This window comes from Phyllostomus discolor, chromosome X (genome assembly GCF_004126475.2).
Source record: "Phyllostomus discolor isolate MPI-MPIP mPhyDis1 chromosome X, mPhyDis1.pri.v3, whole genome shotgun sequence".
NCBI lineage: Eukaryota > Metazoa > Chordata > Mammalia > Chiroptera > Phyllostomidae > Phyllostomus > Phyllostomus discolor.
This window is the reverse complement of record NC_050198.1, coordinates 6,760,461-6,784,788: the sequence shown is the minus strand read 5'-3', so window position 1 is coordinate 6,784,788 and position 24,328 is coordinate 6,760,461. Positions and strand designations below refer to the sequence as shown.

Genomic DNA, 24,328 nt, shown 5'->3' with positions numbered 1-24,328 from the left:
GAAGGGGAAAAAAGCTTTATAAATACAAAAAAATTATCGACATCATTAAATAACAGGGTTTGTCCTGCTTTACATTAATTTCGGTCCCTTAAACTGATTCCAACTTCAAAGGCCCATTATCCCTCATTTGAATCCCAACAAGTTCTTTACAAAGAAGGAACAAACCGCAGAGCTGCTTGCTATTCAAAGCGGAGGGACAACAGTGCTCAAGACTGGGATGGCCTGGCAATCACACCGGTCAGTGCAAAATCTGCATTTTATTAAAGACATTTGGGAAGATCCATTCAAAAATACATTGTGCTCAGTAAAAATTAACCATTTCATGCTGATAATTAAGGTTACCACGGAATAGATATTTGTATAGTATTTACAGCAACGATAGAAATTTTACAGAAGTTTAGAATGGAATACATGCCAGAAAAAACTTGATAAGATGTACCAACACATGATACAAAGAGTTATATAAACACTTTACAAATGGTTCATAATTAGCTTGTGAGGAATTTAAATATTCAACACTTTAAATTCAGTTTGGATTCAAAAATTAAAAAGGTTAACACCACAGCACACCCTTGCCACAGTAAAAAGTATGGAATTACGCTTTGCATTATGGATTTATAAAGTCTGTGCAATTAAAGAATTTCCACTGATTCTTCAACTACCACAAATTTGGATGTTATATCATTCTGGCTTATCCCTATTTTTGTTTTCATGCATGAGCAGGGTTCTCAAAGTCACCCTGCCCTATGTATTCCCAGATACCACCTTCAAACTTCCTAGACATTGAAGAAGCTCGGAATAGTCTTCTAACTATATACAGAATAACTACCTGAATTCAAAATGGCACAAAAGCAATTCTTGGAGATAGGAATTAGGGGCCACTATTTTGTACGGTTTAATTGTTTCTGTTAATCAATCCAAGCTTACAGTGAGAATTGACTTCTTGCAATCACAGCATTACCCCTCCAGCATGACTCCATCAGTGACCAAGGAGGAAACAAGGAGAGGGAAATAGACTTGAGAGGACTACATATAATCAGTTGTGTATCTCTAGTGAAAATTAATTTTGTACAAATTTTGCTTTCCACTTCGGAAAACCTAAGCCATTGTGGAGAACTTCCAAGTTCTCCAGAAGGAACAGCATCTTTTTTTTTTTCTTGACCCTCTGAATGCTTTGTAACTGGAGCTTTTGACAACTCTGGCGATAAACACTTTAATCCCTTAATAGGGACAAAAGTCAAGGCATCTACCTTTTCTATTCTTGGGTTTTGTCTCATTAACCCTGAAGCAGAACACTAGGACAACCTTGTCTATGCCTGAAACGAATCACATCAGGCTTTTGGGAAAGTACAATCCCAAACCATAAGAGGTCCTGAGGAATTCTTAGCAGTCTGTCAAAACGGAGGGGATGGAGGAACAGATAAGGCCTCTTTCTCCCTGATACTCTGTGCTGGAAGAGTAGCAAACAAGGCAACTACTAACCTGCATACAACACGGAGACCGATTTTTTTCAGATTCCAAAGGAGGATCAAAATATGACCCAAGGATCAAATGGGATTCAGAGAGCTTAACCTTGTAGGTAATGAAGGGCCTTAGAAGTGAAACTGGTTTCACTGACGCAGCTCTCTGGCCCTAGAAATCCAACGTGCAACTATTACAATTTTTTTTTTTCCGGCAAAACAAAAGGACAAACCTCCCTCAAATTTGGGAGTGAACAGTTAATGAATGAAAATACAAGGCAGGTTGTGATCATATTTAATAGCCTATAGGAAATACACAGAAAGGTAGGTCAGTGCCCGGAGTGGAAAAAGGTAGAGTCAGGACCAGGCCTAATGCTGATGAATTAACAAATCACTATGGGAAATGAATATTCATGTAGTAACTGACTTGGCACAAAAGTTTATGATCTTTTATAGTACATTCAATTAAAAGAAGAAGAAATAGAATAGATTAGGGCAGCAGGCCCAGAGTTTCCTAGCCACCTTGTTTTCACCACATTGTGTGCATACAGACAGGCGAGGGGCTTGTCCCATCACAGCTTCATTTTCTTGTATTTACTCATGGTTTCTGAGACAGAATTTTTTACCCAGCTGAATCGGACCTCAAGATATTCTATATCTCAGCTGGTCAAGATGCAAAAGGAAGAAATGAGAACCACTTACAAGTTTTTGTTTTGTAAGGTGGCTCTTGAAGTCTCTGAGAGCATCTTCTTGTGAGATTCTGGCCCTGGGGATTAGCGACAGGACACATAACGTTTGTACTGTCTTCTCTGCTGCCCCCTTTAAAGAAACCATTTGGTTTTAACGGTAAATACGTTTTCTCTGCCCACACACTTTATTCGTGATGAACTGAAGAAGGTAAGGAAATATTTCAGTATTTTCTGACTTGGTTCAGTGTATCATATACCACATTCCCAGTTCACAAAAGTATGAGTCTGTGGATCTTAGTACTCACATGGAGCTCAACATCCCACTATAATGCAGGAAGTAACGAACTTCTAGATATAAAAGCAGTGCTCTCCAGAAAAAATGTTCTGATCAGGAGAGAATATGCAGGTTTCTGAGTCCCAGATGAGCTCTAGGAATATGTTGCAATGAGCAATTGCCCTTGCCAAAAGTTGGGTCACCACCAGGACCTAGGTGAACACAAATAAACAGTGCTTTCTACGCACTTGAAAGGTAATCCTCTGGCCTTTAAAAAAAGCTGTACACTTATGAGTCATTCTCAATACATAGCTAGAAGAAAATAAATGGCTTTTTTCCTTATTTACTCTAAAAACTAGTTTAAGAAGTGAGGATACTATGAGGTTAACTAAGAGGAGGTGGGACGGGAAAATGGGCTAGCATTTCCTAGAGAAGTCCACTAATTTTTAGATTAGGAACATGCTAAACTGGCTAACTCTACAACCACAACATACTTTATAATACATGACGTGACTAGAAACTAACCAGCATAGCTCTGAGCTTAGAATGAAAGTACAACTGCCTATGGTGAGACTTAAAGCAGGTTTGAAAACAGATTTGACCAAAGCGTACAGCACAAACACTCCTATAACAGCCACGTCACAACCACCAATACAGAGATTTTTGCTTCTAATCAGTCTGTCATGTGCCAATATTTGTAAAGAGCTATTAAATGACTTAAATGAAAAACAAAGACATTTTCTTTTGGGAGACACAGCTAAAAGCCATGGATGCCTTTGAGCAGTTGGTAAAAATCATGCCAATCTGCCAGGCTGCTGCTCACTTCTAAATATAAGCATCATGGCTCTATGAAAGATTTTCTAAGGATGCTGACCTAGAATTTAAGCTCTCAAACACCTATAAAGTAACTCTGGTCTCCTCCTAAAGGATGCACCTTTTAGCAGGCCCAAGACAATAGAAACAAACAATAGGATTCCAGGGATTTAAAAACAGTGGTAGAAGATTCTTTAAAGAACGAGATGCTGAAGAATTCATGCCTACAGTTTCCTAGCCTGGAGAGACAAGAACAGAGCCGAGCTCCGCAGACTGATGGAACACAGTAGAGCAAGCAGGGTTCTCAACCACAACACTACTACTGACCTTCGGGGCTGGATCATTTTGGTTTGTGGGGGATCCTGTTCATGTAGGATGTGTAGCAGCACCCATGGCCTCTACCAACTACATGCCAGTAGCACCCCACCACACCCAGTTGTAACAACCTAACATGTCTCCTGACATAGCCAAATGTTGCTGGAGGCAGAATCGGCCCTGGTTGAGAACCACTGCTGTAGAGACTGCTCACTTGAGCCCCTCAGTACGGAGTACTTTTGGTCTGGAGCTCTGGAGAGAGGCTAAACGTCAGATGTAGACCAAGCAAGATTCAGTGAAAGTTCATTTAGAACTTCGGAGGAGAAAAAATGAGGATGGTGGTAAAGCAAAAGTAGAAAAACAGCGAAGCAGAGTTTCTTTCCAAAAGGACATCAGTGATACTTTCATAAGACAAAATAATTCATAAGCAATGATTCAACCTTTTTATTCTTTAGGAAGTTAGGGCAGATAACAGAACACAGATGTCATAAGAATTTCCCTCCCTAAAGAAAATGCAAGCTTTTGTGACTTTAAATCAAATCCTTATCGTGGGTGGCAATCTCTGTCAGATCGATAGTTCATCGACAGAGGAAAATAACAGTTAAAAGCTAAGAAGAGGGCCCATCAGACTTGAGAGGAAACTTGACCATTCCCATTCCCCTGTGCAAGAAGGAAAAGCATTATACCTGCTAGAAATGCGGATTGAAGTTCACGTTACAGCTCACTAAGGTCAATGAAAAGTCAGAATGGACAAAAGCTGGGGAGAGGATAAAAGAGCTACCTCAAAAACACGAGTTGAAAACACCGTAGATATTTTCTGGCTCAAATCTGGGAATGTACGAAAAGTATGTATTGACTCTTCATCAGTTAGGTTTACTTTGCTCTAGGTAGAAGGCAATTATTCTAGCCCTTCTTTGAAGAACCATCAGAAATAGAAATGATCTGCAAACATCTGAGATCCCAGTGTTAACAAGGATGAAAACATGGGAAACCAGCCGCTAAGTGACAACGAGCCTCAAATGCCACAGCGTGGCAATGTGACTGCGCAGTTCCTAAGCGCACAGCACAGTGAGAAGTCTTTCCAGAGGAAAAAAATGTAGTTTCTGGTTTGCAAGGGGGAAGATACAAGGTACAGATCTAGTATGAAAAAGAAGAGTTATACACCCTTTTATAGTTATTAGTATCCAGGCAAAAACTGCTAAGGGTCCACATCACTTATATAACTGAGCAGCTGCCTGGGAAAAGCCAGAATTCAGAGCTACTCGAACAGTACTGAACTGGTAAAAGAAACAAGATATAAAAAGAACCAAAGAGCATGCAAACTATTGGTCTGAATCAAATTGTTTCAATGATAGTACCCAGTTGAGTTTCATTTTAGTGCCTATTACACTTATTAAATTAAATAAAAAGCACCTTAAAATGACCTCTATATATAATCAATACACATCATTATAGTAGTTATATAAAAATGCAATATGCACACAATTTAAGCTTCAAAGAAACTAAGACTTTCTCTTTATAATCTTCATAAACATCAGAGCTATGATTCTCAAAATTGTGGGGGAGGGGAACAGTAACAGCACATTTCAGTTACAGCTAACTTGATTCAGGGGCTGACACTCTCAGAATCCTGGGACAAGTAATAAATACTGAGACCTTATGTCTTTGAGGAATGGGATGGGGCCTTTAAAAAATATTATTGCTAGGAGACTACTTCCAAAAATCTAATGCTCTTGATGGATAATGGTGTTGAGTGGTCTCTGTCAAGGATGGCCCAGGGACACAGGGCTATAACCTTTGTTGGCCAAAGGCCTTGATGACACTTGGAAGGAACTCGGGAGTTGAAGGAGATCAAATGAGGGAAAGGTAAGTCCTGTTCTGACCGTGTGTGTGTATATATAACCTTGTTATATGTGTACAGTCCCAAGAAGACAATGTGGATATAGCAATTTTCTCTACATCTAGAATTACTTCAGGAGCCTTTTAAATATGTTGGAAAGAGCAATAACAAAGGAAGTATTCAGAAACAGAAACGCCACGCATGTATCTCATGCCCCCACCCCCACCCCAACCAAGAGTCTCTGGTACACTGCACAGGATTCAGGAGCACAGAGCTGGTCTGCCAGATCTGCAGACAGGGGCCTCTTACAACATCGCAACTAGGAATGTTCACTGGCAAATCTTTGGTCAACGCTCTACACTAATGCTAAGTAGAAGAGCACATTCTCTCTACAAAGACCCATAAGTAAGCCTGGATCTGTTCTCCCTTAGGTGCAAGGAATGTCCCTGGACATGAAGAGCAGCCAACTGTGTGAGGACAGAGACGAGGCCTGCCAGAGTTCTCACCGGCCTAACCCACTTTCTTCCTCTGTGGGTTCGGAAGGAGATGCTACATCCTGTCTGCTACCAAGGAGCATGTCTAGAGGCTACTGCTGCGGCCTAAAAGTTGAGCAAGGTTCCTACTGTTACAGTCACATACAGCCACAAGTCAACTCCCTTGATTAGAAGTATAATACTCACTTCATATTACAAATGTATAAAAATATGGCAGAGTGTCATAACGATACTTTCTTTAAGTGATTATATTTATAAAACAGACAGATATTTATCATATATATATTTATATATAGAATAAAATACTCCTGATGCAATATATAAATGTTACTGTTTAGTTTTTATAGAAACTACTGTAGCTGTCCCACTGCTTCACAATGTTCCAAACAGCTCAAAATAACTTTACATTTAACATAAAAGGTATGATTAGAACAATACAATATTAATTATAAATAAATGTTACAAATCCTATCAAATATGGAACTTTAGAAAACAATTTAAGACATACAGTTAGTTCATCTGCTAACCCTCCAAAGGGATACTCTTGGATTACAACAAACCCCACATTTAGTCTAGGCAGAAAAAAAATCTGTGATGAGGGCATCGGTCAACACGGATTTTTCTTTCCCTTGCAGTGCCAGAACATGTCCTGGCTTTCCCAAGTTCAACAGGGATTGCACTACAGCTGGAATGTAAGGGGGAGAAACTGGCAAGAACGTCTTCTTCCTCAACGGCACACTCTATCCATTCTCACACAAGACCCGTGGAGATGGGGATCCCTAAGGAACTCCTGCGGCTCTAAGATCCCTGACTAGCATTTGTGGCTGTGAGGAGCCCAATGGCTCCACACATACAATATTGCACACACCTTCATAAAGCTGAAAATACTGGCTTACCACCCTGGCCCAGCCCATTTCCCACCCCACCCTCTAAGCCCAGCCCCTCCCCTCCCCTCCTAACTGGCTCGTCCCCTGACCCCAGCCCCAAGCACACATTACAAGGCTGTCTCTTTTAAATCATTCAGATTTGGCATTCGAGACCGATTTGTTCTGTTATAAGGGTGCCCATTTGGCCCACTCTTGGCTCCCAGCTGTTCAGAGTAGGAAGGCCCTTCTGTGGCACTGCGGGTCACAGAGGACACATGCCAACCAGGGTCCATCTGACCTGGCAGCTGAAGGGCTGGTCTGCCCTTTGGCGTGGGCTCCTGTCGGATGTTACTGGTCCCACCAGAGGCCTGGCTCAGGGAGTGAATTCGAATTTCTGAGAAGGCATTTTTGACTTGTTGAGCTGTTAAGGGCTGGAAGCGGGGATCCGCAGCAGCTGGGTGATTGGAAGCTGAAGAGAGGTGCAACAGCTTGCGCAGTGATTTTAACGGCTGGCTCTGGAAGGCAAGATGAGAGTGTGTGTAAGGTAGACTGGAGAACTGGGAGGAAAGGAGCAGATCGGAGATGACTGCAAGGAACCGGGGAAGGTGGGCCCTCTGGGGAGGGAGGGCCTAGGCCAGCCTTATTTGTTCTTTTGTCCTTTTCCAGACAAGATTATAGTTATTTTTCTTTAATGAAAAGGCCCAGAAATTCAGATAAGAAACCTGGAGCTGGTGTGGTGGCTGGTCAAAGGCTTAGGCCCCTTCTGTTCGGCTGCATCCCACCTTTAGAGGGGAGGAGGAAGCAAATGAAGTGATGTGACTCTCCCTTTTGAGAAGGTTTCCCAATAGTGCCACATAAAGCTGGCACTTTTATTTCAGTGGCTAGGGCTCAGCCACATGACCAAATCTAGCTGCAAGAGAAGCTAAAAAAATGTTACGTTCCAATTAGGTAGCAACACATTCAGCTAAATTTTATATATCCCCCCTTTTTTTGGTTTTAGCTTTTTGTTTTTACATTAAAATTTTTTTCAATGCAGTTTACACTTAATATTATTTTGTATTGGTTTCAGGTATACAGCGTAGTGGTTAGACAGTCATATATTTACAAAGTATTTATTCCCCTGTTCTTATCTCCCCAATTTCCCTTTCCCTTGACAATACAAAACCAAATGTTTCCTTTCTGCCCTTTTACTTTTTTGGTTTTGAGTTGTTGTGTTTTTTTTTCTTTTTAATTTTTGAGGGGAGAGGGTAAGATTTGGGCATTAAACATACAAAGCACAGAGAAACAAGCAAAAGCCCTGCAGACCCTAAGGTACAATTCACTCATTGGAGGCCTTGGATTCCTAACATGGGCTCCCGGTTGCCCTGCCTGTCTCCTGTGTGGTGGGGGGACTGCACTGTGAGGCAAAAGGCAGAGTCCTGGAAGCCATATGCCCTGCTGGCTCCTCACTGGTGACATGGGGCTCACTCCCCTCTCCTCTGTGCCAGTGTGATGAGGGTCGCCACCAGAAGGGCCTTGTGAAAACACCTTGAAATTCAAGTCCCTCCTCAGAACACTGTTGGCTGCCAATCTTCAAGGCCCATGCTTATAAGAGCTCTGAAAAATTTTAATGCAATGCTGATGATATCCAGAAACACTACAAGATTTAATGGAACAGAGCACTGAAATCCAAGGGAAACTGCTTGAGAACTGACTCAAGTAGAAATCGCTCCTAGGGAAGCATCCTCCATGGCCATTCCAAAGTCTGTCCAAGAAAGCTCTGTGGTCCCCATGGGAGATGACATAGCACACTGCACACACACTGTCAGTGCTCAAAAGTGTGTTGGTGTTGTTGTTTAAATGAAATTGGTATAACACAATGAAATTCCTGGAGATTTTCATAGCCCTGACCACATGTAACTATTGAGCAATTATAGCTGACCCTTGAACAACATGGGTTTGGATCCACCTATACATGGATTTTTTAAAACAAATACCTGTACTATTTTCCATCTGTGGTTGGGGGTCTGCAGATGCAGATGGCTAACTGTATGCATTGATTTATGCTATCTTTATATAAGTGACTTGAGCATCCATGGATTTTGGTATCCACAGGGCGTTCTGGAACCAACCCCTGGCAGATATCAAGACACAACTTAAGTTTTGGGGGAGTTCAAAGTTAAAAGCAGATTTCTGACTGTGCCAGGGGTCGGTGTCCCTTAACCCCCACATTATTAAAGAGCCGACTATGCAATAATATGGGTTCAGCTAGAGATACCAAGTTACCTGAAAAGAGCTTTTTAGACAAAAGAAGTGGTTATACAAAGAAGGTTCTAAAGCCCTGTACTCTTCTTTTTAAATTTGGGAATAAGGACATCAGGTCCACACTCAGAGCCTTGTGCTCTTCATTCGTATACATATCCAATAACTTGCATATCTGGTTCTCTATACCTCCTCTGCCCCCCAGCCTACATTAATTATGTTAGAAGCAGAAAATATAAATGGTTGAGCAAATACAATCAAAATTTGGACAACTCCTTCCAGCGGCTCTGAGTAATAGTTTACAACTAAATAGTATACAGTAAACCTATAAAAATACAGACTTCCTCCAAACCACAAGTAACCCTGCAGACTCAAAAGTTCATAAGGGTTGTCAGAAATTATAGGGAGGAATAATGGATTTATAAAATAGTGAATGTGATAAAAAACAAGTTAGATTATGTTACTATGCTCATTACGGGATACTGAAAAGATATAGTATTTTTAAATTTCCAATAAAAACTGTTGTTTAAAGGAGATAAACCTCAGTTACCTGAAAAATTTACAGATATGACTTTTGCTTCTTCCCCCATTATGACAGAGAAATGTGATTATACATACTATGTAATCTGTATTTCCTAATGCAACAGTTTGCCTATTTTCTATCAAAAATAGTATGGATTTCAAAGGTTTAAATATTCTTTCTTTTTTAAAAAATATTTTATTTCTTTATTTTCAGAGAGAGGAGAAGGGAGGGAGAAAGAGAGGGAGAGAAACATCGATGTGCAAGTGCTTGCCTCTCATGTGCCCCCTATTGGTGTCCTGGCCTGCAACCCAGGCATATGCCCTGACAGCAAATCTAACCAGTAACCTCTTAGTTTGTAGGCTTACGTTCAATCCACTGAGCCATATCAGCCAGAGCTGGGCCATTTCTTATTTATCCTTTAATCTCACCCCCAGCCCTACCCCTAGCTAGTTGAAGCCGAATGGAAGCTCACTTTTTTCTCTAGTAGGACAAGGGTCACTGACACAAGATCTCTCTGGACCCCTAAGTGCACCTGGCTATTAGTGAGGGTATACCCTGGGGAGACACTCAGCCTTGCTGTAAACACCGAGAGGCCAAATTTCTCAACCTCCCCCCTCCCCTTAGAAGAAATGATCGCTGCAGTATAAGAGTCTAGGATTGATGTGGGTGCCACTCACTTGGGTCTGTAGATCGGAGATCTTCTCAGGACGCCACTCCTTTGGTCTGCTGCTTGGGGTGCTAGCAGAGTGAATGGCTTTCTGCAATGTCAGAAGATCAGGGCCTTCAGAATTGGGCACCTAGAGCAGAATATAGATCAGGATTTAAACAGCACACCAATAAACCTAATTAAGATATGGAACCACACCCGAGAGGAGAACAAAAGCAAATCAAACCAAACCAAAACTCAACCCCCTCCCCCCCAAAGACCCCCAAAACAAAAAACAGACAAGAAAAAACACCCAATTAAAAAAAAAAACCCAGACTCTTCCAGTGTTCACAATGCAAGTGATGCTAGTTAAATTCTACTGCCCTCTTAATAATTTTCCCTGCATTAGGAAAAATTGGCAGATGATCATGCAGCTTTGTTAAAACCTCAACCCTTAAAGCATTCCCATGCTGTTAGTTTTAATCGCTGTAAGAGAGAGCAGTTAAATTGGGCTATACCAGGAATTGCTGTCGTATCCTCATTCCACATTGCAGTTAGGTTATGAACCAGTTCAATAAAACAAAAATTTGTTCCTGCTGGGAAAATGATCCAGACACCGCATTTGCTGGTATTCAAAGAAGTCTAGCAGGTTTTCAGGGGTAGCAAAGTGGAAAAGTATGGTTGAGTCATAATCACAAGACACTGCCCAGTAAAGAATCTGGGTCTAGTATTATGCACAATGAAAATGCTGGAAATTCGTGCCACAAATTCCAGATGAATGCAATTGGTTTGTTCACCGATTTTAGTGAACACAGGAGCTTAATGCCAAATGTCAAGCAAAAGCCCTGGCTTTAAACCAAGTGACCAGTAAAAGCTACAGCCAGGTAAGAAAAAAGCAAAATCACCTATTAACAGAAGCTGTTTTTCATGGAGCCGGCTAGCTCACTTAATTTGGTCAATGCAACTTGGTTTGAAAGAAACAAACTGCCAACCAAGTGTTAACACACTTTGTGAGCCAAACAAAAAGATATTTGTGAACTGTAAGTGTTAATTGAGTTCTTTACAAGAAATAAGGGGTTTTATGAATGCTGTCTGCCAACAACTGGCTAATCAGACAACCCAAACTAGCCTTTCGCTAGTTTGTTTGCTTAGTAGCCTTTAATGCTTCAACCTCCTTAACTGATTCAGAAAATCCAGAATGGCAAAGAATTTATATCTCAGTGAATTTATGGAACTGGCTCAGGTACTTAACTAGCACAAAGAGAATATGACCCCATGAAAATAAAAGACATGCTGTTGTCATCAGTAAAACAAGTTTACTGGAGCAGTTTTCAGGGCTACCATACGTAAAAATGGGTACCATGGGTGGAGTGACTACAGGAAGCTTTTTCAAAGAAGAACTATGCTTTAAATGATTCTTTGAATTAAAAAGAGGAAAGAGGGATTTCTTGATGCTTGGATTCTCCCCGTTGGTGGAATCTGTCTGCAATATAAGATACAAATAAACTAATTGCAAAAGAAAAAAGAAAAAAAAAAAAGGTGTTCTTACTGAAACTTCTAGCCCTTGGAAGCCCTCAACTTGTGAAATATTAAGTCACTGAGAGACTGCCTGTGCTGTGTGTGCATCTAGAGAGGGTACTGTGTCATTTCTCACTTAGACATGAAGATGCCAACAATGTAATTGAAGACATGCAAAAAACTTCTATACAGAGAGAGAACATGTGGCCATGATCAACACCTGCAGAAGGAATGCACAGAGACCTGCACACATCATTCATACTAAGCTTACAAAACATTTAAGGATTTAGTTATTATCAGAAATATAATTATTATAAAGAATTGTGTTTAAAGAGCTATTGATGAATCTCTTCCTAACTGCTAGAGAAAACCTCAGCAACTAAATAATCTACCATGCAATCTGCCTATTTGGGAAAAAAAACAAAAAACAAAACAGGTACTGCAGACCCCTTTGAATGTGGTCAACTTTTGAACCGGAACACATCACTTGGAAAGATCACTGTTGCAGGATTCTACCATCAAAGAAGCATGGTTTTATGCTGTTAGAAAAATTCACCCCATGGAAAATATCTGATGCAATTCAGAATATGGGCTTTCAAAGTGAAGAAACAAACTTCAGTCTTTAAACCAAAGCATGATTACAAGTTGAGATAGATACTAACTCGGGTACAACTACCAAGTTGGCAGAGTCACCATATGCTCTGAGGGCTTATGTAAGTCTCTGGATGTGGAACTGAAGCCAGATTTCCCAAGGCGACTTCCAGATTTGCTTGAGTCTAAGAAGGCACCTTGCAATACAAAATTATTTTTTTGGCACTTCTTTTCCCTGTTGTGGATATCTCAATTGTCAGAGAAGTAGAATGCATGTAAAGGTATTCCCATCGACTTTATTTTAAATTTTACTCATTTATTTTTAGAGAGAGGGGAAGGAAGAGAGAAAGAGAGGGAGAGAAACATCAATGTGTGGTTGCCTCTTGCGTGTCCCCGACTGGGGACCTGGCCTGCAACTCAGGCATGCACCCTGATTGGGAATCGAACTGGTGACTCTTTGGTTCCCAGGCCAGTGCTCAATCCACTGAGCCACACCAGCCAGGGCCTCCATCCTCTTTTATGGATGTGTATATGAGAACATTTGAGTAAAATAGCTCACAAAGTTTCCTGTTCCCATGATGGGATCCCAGGTAAGAGTTTAACTTGTGTCACTAAGGAGGCCACAAGAAAGACCCCAGGAGCAAGTGGCCAGAGGCTCTCTGCAGAGGTGGGCCGGTGGCAGGGACTGAGGCTGGGCCTGCTAGTCAAGAGAACCCACTTCTAGTTCTCTCAACTTGATAGTGCAACTTCAGGCAGGTCACAACTTGCCTGGGCAGTTCCTATATCAGTGAAATTAAAAGGGTTAAACTAGATTTAGGATCCATCCAGGCTTTAAAATGTCCTGCTTTTCTATGTGGATTGGGAATTAGATTTCCCCTTTTTTGAACCTTATGCAAATGCCACAAAGCTCTAAATCTTTCAAAGCTTGCTTACCCAGTTTCCTTTTGCTGAGTTATAAAAAATAAAAAAAAGTAAATTTTAATTCTAATTTCTACTTATTTGTAGGGGGCAGAGTTAACAAAATGCCAGGCTTAGGAGTCTGAGGTCTGGCAGGATATACTAAGTACTCTTTGGAACTCTTACTCTAGATATCAAAGTCCTTAAAAACACTTTTTAACTAAAAAACCCAGAGGTACTAAACACTTCTGGTTTGGAAGAAGACTTAAGGTATTGGCCTGTATAGAGATATTTTGCAGTTATTTTACATATTAAAAATGAAATGCATGAAAACCTTAAAAAAGTAAATTCAAGTGGAAAGGATGTTAGAGAATCATAGTTTTCCCATTTGCCCTAACCTATACTATTTCAACATCTAACAGTGTCAGTCAACATGTATATACTCGACTTAGGCCATGGAGAGCCTCGGGCTTTAAGTTTAATGTTGGTCTCAGACAGACAGACAGACATCAAAAGCCAAATCTATACACGAAACACCTTCAGTCCCTTGGTTTCTGCCACTTTCTTTCACTTAAACACCCCACAAATGGCTACAGACCTGAGGTTAAGAACAAAAACATTAAAATAAAAATAAGAGTGGTTAAAAGGAAGTAGTATGAGTTCAATGTTCATGATGGACAAATGTTCCATAGACAATGATGAAAGTATTATTTTATTAGCACTGTAAATATTTTGGGCTTTTCTACTTTAATTCAGGTCTGTTTTGTTCATCCAGTCTAAATAACAAATGTAGTAATATTTGATTGAGTGGTATTTTGATTTCACATTCTGCTTTAAGTGAATTTCAGTTAGAGACAATAGGCAGTTTTTAAAAAATAAACACTTCATGTAGCCATTAAAATGAAGATAATAAAATTTGTGTAGTAACATACATGTTGTGTATATTGATAGAGAGATATACTGTTAAAAGCCAGAATTTTAAATTGTACTAGAATGATTATTATTATCCAAAACAAACAAACAAAAAACATCTTTCCCCCATAAACTTATACACAGGCTAAAAGCTAAGAGGAAATATATCAAGATCCTAATACTAGTTGTGACAGAGTGGTAAGATTAGAAATGATCCATTTTTTTCCCCTCAAGTTTTCTGTAATGAGCTCATATTTATTTTATAATAAAACATATAAATTAACAATAAGCAAGTGAAAGAATAATCTAGAAAGGTAATCTGTGAGACAAAATCCTTACTTTCAGTATTGTTCTTTGCTACTATCATCTACGTATCTCATCTTTACTTACCATTGATTCATAATCCTAGAATCCCTTTTTAAATCAATGAGAGTTAATCATGTATAAAAAGTAAAACTAGAAACAAAGTAATTTAAAATGGCCAACTCAACATTACCTAGTCTGGAAGATGTCATAAAGCAAAGCGGGAAGCAGGCGTCACGTAGGTAAAGTAGTGCCTGCTGGCCTGGAGGCCTGTCTTCCCCATGTTTTCTCAAGTCACTAACCAGCAAAATCCTTGCTTGGGTGGTTCAGTGATGTGATGTGCACGGTTTCATGGAGCCAGCCCTGGGTTCAGGCGGAGGGCTCCCTGAGACTCGTTCCATTTCACAGTTCAATCACAGGATAAACATATCTTCTTACTAAAGCAAGCCCTGAAATGTCAAATACTATCTCCTCTCTGTGACTCTGCAGCCCAGAAGTGCACTTGTCAACATGGTAATTGGATAACCGGCCAGGGGAGAAAAATGAATGATGGTTAATTACACGACTTTTAAGATCAAACAGAAAACAAAACCATTTACTAAGTTTTTGCATATCTTTAATCCCCAGAAAGAAATAAATCCTGTAGCTGCATCGTTTTTACATGAATACAAATCCTCATGGATAAGACATTTAGAAAGGCTTAAAGTGTTCTCTCTCATCTAAATTAAATTTCTTCCATTCCTGGAGATTCTGTTGAATCTGGAAAAAGCTCTGTAACAGGCGGATAGCTGTTTAGAATTTGGGAAAGAAACACATACAATGTATGCATGTCAGGTCTCAATAAGAAAATAATGCAGTATGATTGCCATGTACAAAATGTAAAGTACCCACAGACTAAAGCAGACTAGTATGCTATTGAATATAGAAATTAGCCATCTACTTACTGTTTGAGATTTCTTCTTTTTCTTTTTCATTGACCTGAAAAAGCCTTGTTTTTCTTTTTCCTTGAGTTGTTCGGAATGACTAATGTTTTCAGGACTTTTCCTAAATGGGAAGACATTTTTATCATATTGATTTTTCGATTGTTCTCCTACCATCGTATGACAAATATAATGAAGATGGAAAGTGCATGACACTGGGTTCAAATAGCCATGAAGATTCAAGCACACAGGTAAGGAGTGTCCTAAAAGCATAGGAGGAACTGAATCTAATGGACCATGGTTAATGATTAGCCTTTGGCTCAGACTCAAACTAGCAATTTGAGCATTAATACAAATTATCTGTGACTCTGCTGCAGGACCATTTCCATGTTGTTGAAAACCTTAGAATTAGGAGTTTGAAAAGTACATGGTCTAAAGCCTGCTTTTTCTGCAACCCTCCAAGGGAAAGAGCAGAAACATTTTCCTTATCTTCATGTTTCTGTTTACCTTCTTAAAACCAGCTTGACAAGTTCATTATTACTGGCCTGCAAAAGTATAGAACATTAAAAAACAAACAAACAAAAAATCAATGCAGAAACATTATAAGTAGAAGAATTACATGAAACTAGAAAATTCCTTCATAAAAATTTCATATCCATTTATTAAAACTAAATAAAAATAGATAAGGTAAAAAAAACATGGACAGGAAAAATGCTTAATACAAAGGGTTCTTCTGAAGGGGGGGAGCCTCTAATTCAAAATACTGACATTAAGCTTCATATCACTGATACCACCCAGGCATTTTAATACAAATAGAGGATATTAAATGACAGCAAACAAGATACCTTGGCCCCAACAAGTTGGTTACTTGTTTGTTAACAGAGGACCTATATAACTTAATTTACAGTTTTTGAAAAACAAGCCAACTGGTACTATTTTTCAAAAAGGCACATTCCATTGGCTCTACTTTAAATTCCAATATCTATATGACTGTGGAAAACCATTTTCTCAAATTGCTGGATTCCTTCTACTAACTATTCCCTAAAATTAAGAGTAGAAACATTAAAGGTGACAGAGTTTGTTCATACTTATGGTTTTGGAACATCTAACAGCAAAGAAGTTACTAGAACATCTAAGAAAAAACATGAACAAAGCAGCATCCTTTACTTGATTAAATCTATGTGAAGGCAGAAAACACCTCTATAAACTATTATAGATTTGCATGATAGAAAACAGCATGAAGCTATTAAAAATAGATCACATTGTCAAAGAATTTTCACTAATATGAAGGAATATCCAAACTATAATACTAAGTGAAAATAGCAGAATTCAAAACTTTCTATATAATATGAGCCTAACTATATTTTTAAGAAAGGGATACATGTGCACATGTATATATTTTTAAAAGGCAGGAAGAAATGAAACAAAATGTCAATAGCTATCATCTCTGGGCAAGAGAAATTATTTTGGTGATTTATCATTTCTTCTTTTTAGTTGCAACACCAAAATGTACTGCAGATATAATAAAAAACAGTTTTATAAGCTACACAAAAAATTTATTTGAAAAAACAAGAACTCAATATCAAACGTGGGGGTGGAAGAAGAGAGAAATAGGAAGTAAACACCATGCCTGTTTAAAGAAGCAATGATTAGTTCTTCTAAGGTGTTTAGCCTAAAAGGTAATGGAGATCCCAGGACTTCCGGCCAAGATGGAGGCATAGGTGGACACACTGTGCCTCCTTTCACAACCAAAATTAAGGACAACAAAAATTTTGAAACAAAAAAACAACCAGAACAGACAGAAAATTCAACTGTATGGAAGTCCAACAACCATTCATCCAGACTGGTAAGAGGGACGGAGTGGGCAGTCGGGAGAGAGGGGTCGCGGCAGGAAAAAGTGGTGGCTGGCAGACCCAGGCATGCAGGGCCCAGGTGGCGACTAGCAGACCCCAGTGGCAGACCCTGGGTGTGGGGAGGCAACGGGCAGACCCAGTGAGGCGCGCAAGGCAGCTGGCTGTCTGCAGTCACACATTCGAGCACAGATAAACCAGGTGAAAATGGGCAGCCAGACAGACCGCACAACCCAGGGCCCCAGTGCTGGGAAATAAAGCCTAAAGCACCAATTGAAAACACTTGTGGAAACTGAGGTGCCAAAGAGACTCCCAGCCTCACAGGAGAGTTCGTTGGAGAGACCCACAGGGTCCTAGAATGTACACAAGCCCACCCACCTGGGAACCAGCACCAGAAGAGCCCGATCTGCTTGTGGAAAGGGGCAGAGGGGACTGATATCCAACAGAGAGTGGATGGAGCAAGTGCCATTGTTCCCTCTGGCCCCACGCCCCCATACAGCATCACAACCCAGTGATGTGGGTTGCCCTGCCCCAGTGAACACCTAAGGCTCCGCCCCTCATTACATAACAGGTGCGACCAGTCCAAAAAAAAAACCCCAAAAAACCCCCAAAACAAAACAAACAAACAAACAAAACAAACACTCAAACGGAAGAACAAATCAAAGCCCCACAGCCAATACTTTTAAGCGACCAAGAGATAGCCAACCTATCAGATGCACAGTTCAAAGCACTGGTGATCAAGATGCTCACAAAATTGGTTGATTTTGGTCACAAATCAGATGAAAAAATGAAGGCTACACCAAGTGAAATGAAGAAAAATGCACAGGGAACCAATAGTGATGGAAAGAATGCTGGGTCTCAAATCAATGGAGTGGACCAGAAGGAAGAAAAAACCATACAATCAGAAAAGAATGAAGAAACAAGAATTAAAAAAAAAATGAGGAGAGGCTTATGAACCTCCAGGACATCTTTAAACATTCCAACATTCTAATTATAGGGGTACCAGAAGGAGGAGAGGAAGAGCAACAAGTGGAAAGGTTATTTGAACAAATAATAAAACAGAACTTCCCCAATATGGCAAAGGAAATAGACTTTCAGGAAGTCCAGGAAGCTCAGAGTCCCAAAGAAGTTGGACCCAAGGAGGAACACACCAAGGCACATCATAATTACATTACCCAAGATTAAAATGAAGGAGAGAATTCTAGAAGCAGCAATAGGTAAGGGGACAGTCACCTACAAAGGAGTTCCCATCAGACTGTCAACTGATTTCTCAAAAGGGACCTTACAGGCAAGAAGGGGCTGGAAAGAAGTATTCCAAGTCAGGAAAGGCAAGGACCTACATCCTAGATTGCTCTATCCAGCAAAGCTTTCATTTAGAATGGAAGGGCAGATAAAGTGCTTCCCAGATAAGGTCAAGTTAAAAGAGTTCATCATCACCAAGCCCTTATTATATGAAATGTTAAAGGGACTTATCTAAGAAAAAGAAGATAAAAAATATGAATAGTAAAAAGATAGCAAACTCAGTTATTAATAACCACACCTAAAAAAAAAAAAACAAACTAAGTACACAACTAGAACAGGAACAGAACCACAGAAATGGAGATCACACAAAGGGTTAGCAACAGGGGAGTGGGAGGAAGAGAGAGGGGGAAAAGGTACAGAGAATAAGTAGCATAGATGGTAGGGAGAAAATAGACAGGGGGAGGGCAAGAGTAGTATGGGAAATGTAGAAGCTAAAGAACTTAGGACACATGGACATGAACTAAAGGGGGGGATGTGGGTGGGAGGGAGTGTGCATGGGGGAGGAGAGTGAAGGGGAGAAATGGGACAACTGTAATAGCATAATCAATAAAATATACTAAAAAAATTAAAAGGTAATGGAGATCCCAAGGAAGTAAATGCATGTACTGTAGGCCCATGTGTTCCTGAAACTCATCAGGACCTGAAGTTTGATAGAGTCTCAAGTTCTGAACTGAAAGTTTTATAATACAACACAACCAATAAAATAATGAGTATTGGAATACTGAATAATTCATTTACAATTTTGAAAGCTGAAAAACTTCAGATGTGATGTAATGGATGAGAATAAAATAACTGAAAAGTTAAAGATACTTTAAGTGCAGTGTTGTAGCCTCTTTCCAATGACAGACTGGGCATAGACCCCGGGAATTTGATCTTTCTTTTGACAAGCAGTTTTGAGATTAAGGAGATGAAACCCTCTTGCATGAGGCCTAAAGACAGACTTCGCTAAACTCAATTCCAGGCCATAGCATTCAGACATGTGAGGGTTCTAGAGAACCCGGCAGAACAGTGTAGTTGGCTGAAATCACAAAAGCAGGACTCAGCATTGAAAGGAACCTCAGAGAGCATCAAGTCCAACTAGCAATGCTACTTTTAATGTTCTGCAACCTCCAGAGATTAAAGAAGTATTTGCTTATGCTATAGTTTATGTCCTCCCATACTGGGGTCTGTACAGAAGAGTATTCAGATTAACAGGTAGAACGTCTTTCCAACAAGAATGGAAGTCTAATGAAATCTCAAAGGCCTGTCAAGTGTCAGTAGTAAAAGAGCTTTCTGCCAATCCTGGAAATCTTTAAGGGGCATATGTGACTACAGCCTCAGGAAGGGAATGGGTATTACTATAAGAATGTTACTGCTGGCAAGAGAGGAAGTGAAGGCTTGAAACACTGGGTCGTAGGAGGAGCAGAATGTGAGATGGGAAGAAGAGTCTATCTAACAAGATGGAAGTGAGAGAATCGGGGCGGAAGAGGGTAAGGAAAGAGGAGTGGCACAAAAAGCCCAGTATCTTTTGTTCCTTATGATGACCCCAAACACAGGGAAGATGAATCAAAGACTTTCCGCGGTGTCTTTTCAGAGGTACTGGATAAACTAGGGCCTGGGGTAGAGGGGGAATGATGAGGAAAACATCTTCAAACTGAAGTGGAGCAGAGGTGGTGGGGCCATGATCCAGGCAGGGAAAGATCCCTGAGGCCAAAACAGAAAAGAAAATAAATTATCCCTGAACTAGAGGATGAAAGCTAGGAGTAAAGCTTGAGTGTGCATGCATCATAAAAGACACAGAAGGAAGTCAGAGACACACAGAGAGAGAAAGAGCCCAAGTGGGAGAGAAGGAGACAGAAAAAGAAAAAAGAGAGGCAGAAACTACATTGAAATATACACATACAGAGAACTAACAGAGAAACTAAAGGGAGAAAAGCCTAGGGGAGAGACTCAGGGGGAGACAGAGATGGAGAGAAGCTGCCAAGAACACAGGCCCCTGAAAAGTTGTGTATTGTACAAAAGAATGAAGAGAGAGACTTGAACATTTACAACCAATACTGCACCCAATGGGTAAGAGTATGATGCCCCATAATATATCTCAAATTTAAATTCCTGACCCTGTAGTTCCACCTGGTTCAGTCAACAGTTATGTGCTGAGCTGAGCTAATTGTACAGCAATAGACAGATCTAAGAGAAGTATCACTAACGAAGGGCAAGTGGTGATCACATAAATCTCAGGGACAGGAGATTTAAGAAGGATCATCCAGCTAGTCACCTGACACATTATATAGGGCTGATACAACGGTGGACGGGGGGGGGGGGTGCTGATGGTGTGGGGTAGGGAGTAGTAACAGTTTGCTTCCTGAATAATCACAAGACTCACGCAACAGCTATTTCTCTAAGCAGTCAAGAGGAAAGAGAGAATTCAAAAGATTCACCTAAAAAAGGGAAGGAATTAAAACCAACAGAATCAAAGTCAACCAACCTTTACAGAGTACTTTGTATGTGCCAGGTCCCATGTTAGATGTTGGAACTGCAGGGCAAAATAAACAAGGAGACTTCAAGCTGCTCACAGACACAAGGCAGGAGACCCACAGGTTTCACAGAGGGTCAGACTTTGGGGGCTTTAGGATAACTGTTCTGGGAGCAGCATGAAGGAGAATTGAAGAGGAGAGAGGCATTATGTATAGGAGTTAATGTATAGGAGATCTTATCTACAGTCACACGAAGAAAGAATGCACCAAAGTTTACGAGCAAGTTTAAGTGGCAGGGAGACACCTGACAAGCCATATTGAAGTTAGAGGACATAAATGGTAAAAACTGCTGATGTTAGCAAGTCATTGCTCTGGGTCAACCGTCCCCAACCTTTTTGGCACCAGGGACCAGTTTTGTGGAACACAATTTTTCCATGGACCAGGGTGGGGAGCACGGTTTTGGGATGACTCAAGCACATTACATTCAAGCTGAACTCCTGCTGTGCAGTCCAGGTGCTAACAGGCCCAGACCGGTACCAGTCCATGGCCCAGAGGTTGGGGACCTCTACTCTCGGCACTTTTTGAGGGTTTATCCCAATTAATGATCACATTAACCCTATGAAGGAGGTGCTCTTCCTAGCCCCATTTTACAGATAAAGAAACCAAGGTGCAGAGAGGTTAAAGTCACATGGCCAGAAGGTGACATTAATGAAGATACCCTATTTATTTCCAAAGTCTACTGTCTTAGTCACTAATGTTAAGACTTGTCATTTTATAAATAAGGCAATGGATGTAAAGTGTGCTTATACATGAAAAAGTATTTATAGCTTTAAAAATCTTACTGTTTTAAAAATAATTACATTATTTTCACCACTGGGCACAGTAACAATGAATCTTTGATATAACCCTGCCAACAGGGTCCAAATTGTAGGGTTAGGAGAACTGACCTAAGGCCCTCTGTGACTTCTGGCAACAAACACCAGAGATGGGCTCTCTGACAGACTGGTCTCATTCTAAATTCAGTGTGTTATAGTGATGTACCATTGATTCTACTGGTGGAGGACTTGGTAGGTAGTTTTATGAAGTACACGTAAGTACCCCTCACATCCGGATTCTGAGCAGTCGAGAATACAAAGTCCACATTACTATTTTTAAAAAGTTCTTACTCCTAGATAGGTCTAATGAGACTTCATATATGTCAGTGGTCTCCAACCTTTGGCACCAGGGACCAGTTTTTCCACAGACTAGGGCGGGGAGGGGGCAGGAGGCAGAGCTCAGGCTGGGGGGAAGAAGGCAGATCTTAGGCAAACTTTGCTAGTGGCCCGGGGGTTGGGGACCCCTGACATGAGTTATAATTATCTTCCTAAATTTTTATTACACATGACACAAAAAGATACAAGGACAAGCAAAGCTGGCACATCATTTTAATGTCTGGCTACCATTATGCTTTCGTGGTAGCATAAAGAATTGTTCCCCCATTTCTATCTTTTCACCCTGACAAAAGTCGGGTGGCATAGAGGTGAAAGATAGGAGCTATGGACTCAGAACCCACGTCGGTCTACACCCCGGTTGCTGTTACTGGCTGTCCAGCACCAGACAAGCTCCTTACCTTTTCTAAACTGCGTCTGCTCATCTGTAGAATGGGAGCCATTCCTACTTCAAAGGCTGACTGTGAGAACTGAGTGTGAGACCGTGCATACAAAGTGCTAAGCAAAGTGTCTGCTAGGTGATTCAATAGCAACAAAAGAGGAGACAGTGAAAGACACCAGTCATGTCAGAAGAATGCAATGGAAGACTTATGAGGTATTTACTGATCTGGGAGACTTTTTTTCTTTTATGTATTACTTAATACAAATTCTAAACTTGACAGAAACCATTACAAATAATGACAAATCACATTTTCCACACCAAACAATCTCTCTTGAGAAAGAAAAGCCTAACAGGAGGAAGAACGCTCAAAAGTTTATCCAGAATTTCTTTGAAATCTCAAATCTCAAGTTAGAAAACATTAAGAGTAAAAACAAACCAAAATACTTACCATGGTTCAAATGCTGGTTGTCTTTTGGAGTGGTTAGTTCCAGAACTGCTGTCTGATGGTAGGGAAGAAACTCTAGTTGACACATTATTTTCATGGAAAGAATTATCTGGACGTGGAGATGGCACTAAATAAAGAAAGTCACTGATGTAATCTATTGGTCAAAGCAGGATTCAAGTTATTCTATTGCAGTTTTTCTCACACAAATAAACAGATTAGTCAAAATCCTCATTTGCCCTTCAGATAACTTCTGTGTTTTCTGAGGGTGGAGACAGTCCAGGGAACTTTCTCCCTACCCTCACTGCTTACAAGAGCAACTTGGGAGGGTAAGTTAACACCAGGAAATATCACCAGGCAATATAAATTGACCCATTGGCTGATAAATTGAAAAACATTGTAGGATATTTAAAAGTATGAATATGATAGCCTCCCTTCACTGTTTTGACATTCTTTGGAGTTGAGGCTTTTTTACATCATAGACCCAACTATGCAAAATCTATTCTTAGTCTGAAGTGATTCTTAATAATACAAGGTCTGTCCAGAAAAAAGGCCAGCCATTGTTAATATAACGGTTTGCAGGACACTGATGTAACCTAGCATCCAAGGAGAGTAGACCGGAATACACATGCATGAACAATGACAACTTTACCATACTAGTCAGTAGGGGCAGTAGATACCATTGAGTAAGCATGTGTACTGTGTGGTCGTCACATTCAAAATGACTTGAGGGAGTACAGCAACAAATCTGCATCAAATTTTATGTTAAGCTTGAACATTCTTCCACGGTATTTGGATGATTCAGAAGGCTGAAGTTATGGGCAACTGTGATTGGCAGCTTCATCACAACAACACACCCACTTATGCATCAAATCTTGTGCAGAGTTTTTTGGGGAAACATCAAGTCACCCAAGTGACTCAGTCCCACTACAGCCCAGATTTGGCCCCCTGCGACTTCTGGCTTTTCCCAAAACTAAAATCACCTTTGAAAGGGGAGAGATTTCAGACAATTGATGAGATTCAGAAAAGTGTGACAGGGTAGCTGATGGCAACTGGGAGAAGTGTGTGAGGTTCCAAGGTGCCTATACTTTGAAGGGGACTGAGGTGTCATTATCCTATGTACAATGTTTCTTGTATCTTCTCCAAGAAATGTCTCTATTTTTCAGAGCACATGGCTTGATACTTTCTGGACAGGCCTTGTATGTGTGCTAGAATATACAAACTATTGTTTAAGCCTTGACACTTGGGAGGTAGCATCAATTATATATATATATTTTAAACTAAATTCCAAAGAAATTTGGTTACTTGCACAAGAATACAATTTTTTCTCTATGTTCTCAATCCAGGAATAAACAGAAAGATAAACCACAATTTATTTCAGTAAATACT

The 24,328-nt window shown here is 40.3% G+C and overlaps 1 protein-coding gene across 4 annotated transcripts in view; it reads right to left on the bottom strand.

The window, feature by feature from the left end:
• Nucleotides 1-24,328, bottom strand: part of CDKL5 (cyclin dependent kinase like 5) — a 171,775-nt gene that overhangs the window by 15,504 nt on the left and 131,943 nt on the right. The window contains exons 15-19 of one of the 4 annotated variants that reach the window (XM_036017172.1): nt 22,946-23,069; nt 15,327-15,426; nt 11,522-11,644; nt 10,193-10,312; nt 7,050-7,266 (exon numbers count right to left, since the gene is read on the bottom strand). In XM_036017172.1, coding sequence (XP_035873065.1) covers nt 7,050-7,266; nt 10,193-10,312; nt 11,522-11,644; nt 15,327-15,426; nt 22,946-23,069 — 684 coding nt within the window. Of the gene's footprint in view, nt 1-3,178; nt 7,267-10,192; nt 10,313-11,521; nt 11,645-15,326; nt 15,427-22,945; nt 23,070-24,328 lie in introns of those variants that run through there. The other 3 variants (XM_036017171.1, XM_036017173.1, XM_028523088.2) reach the window with 3 other exon arrangements.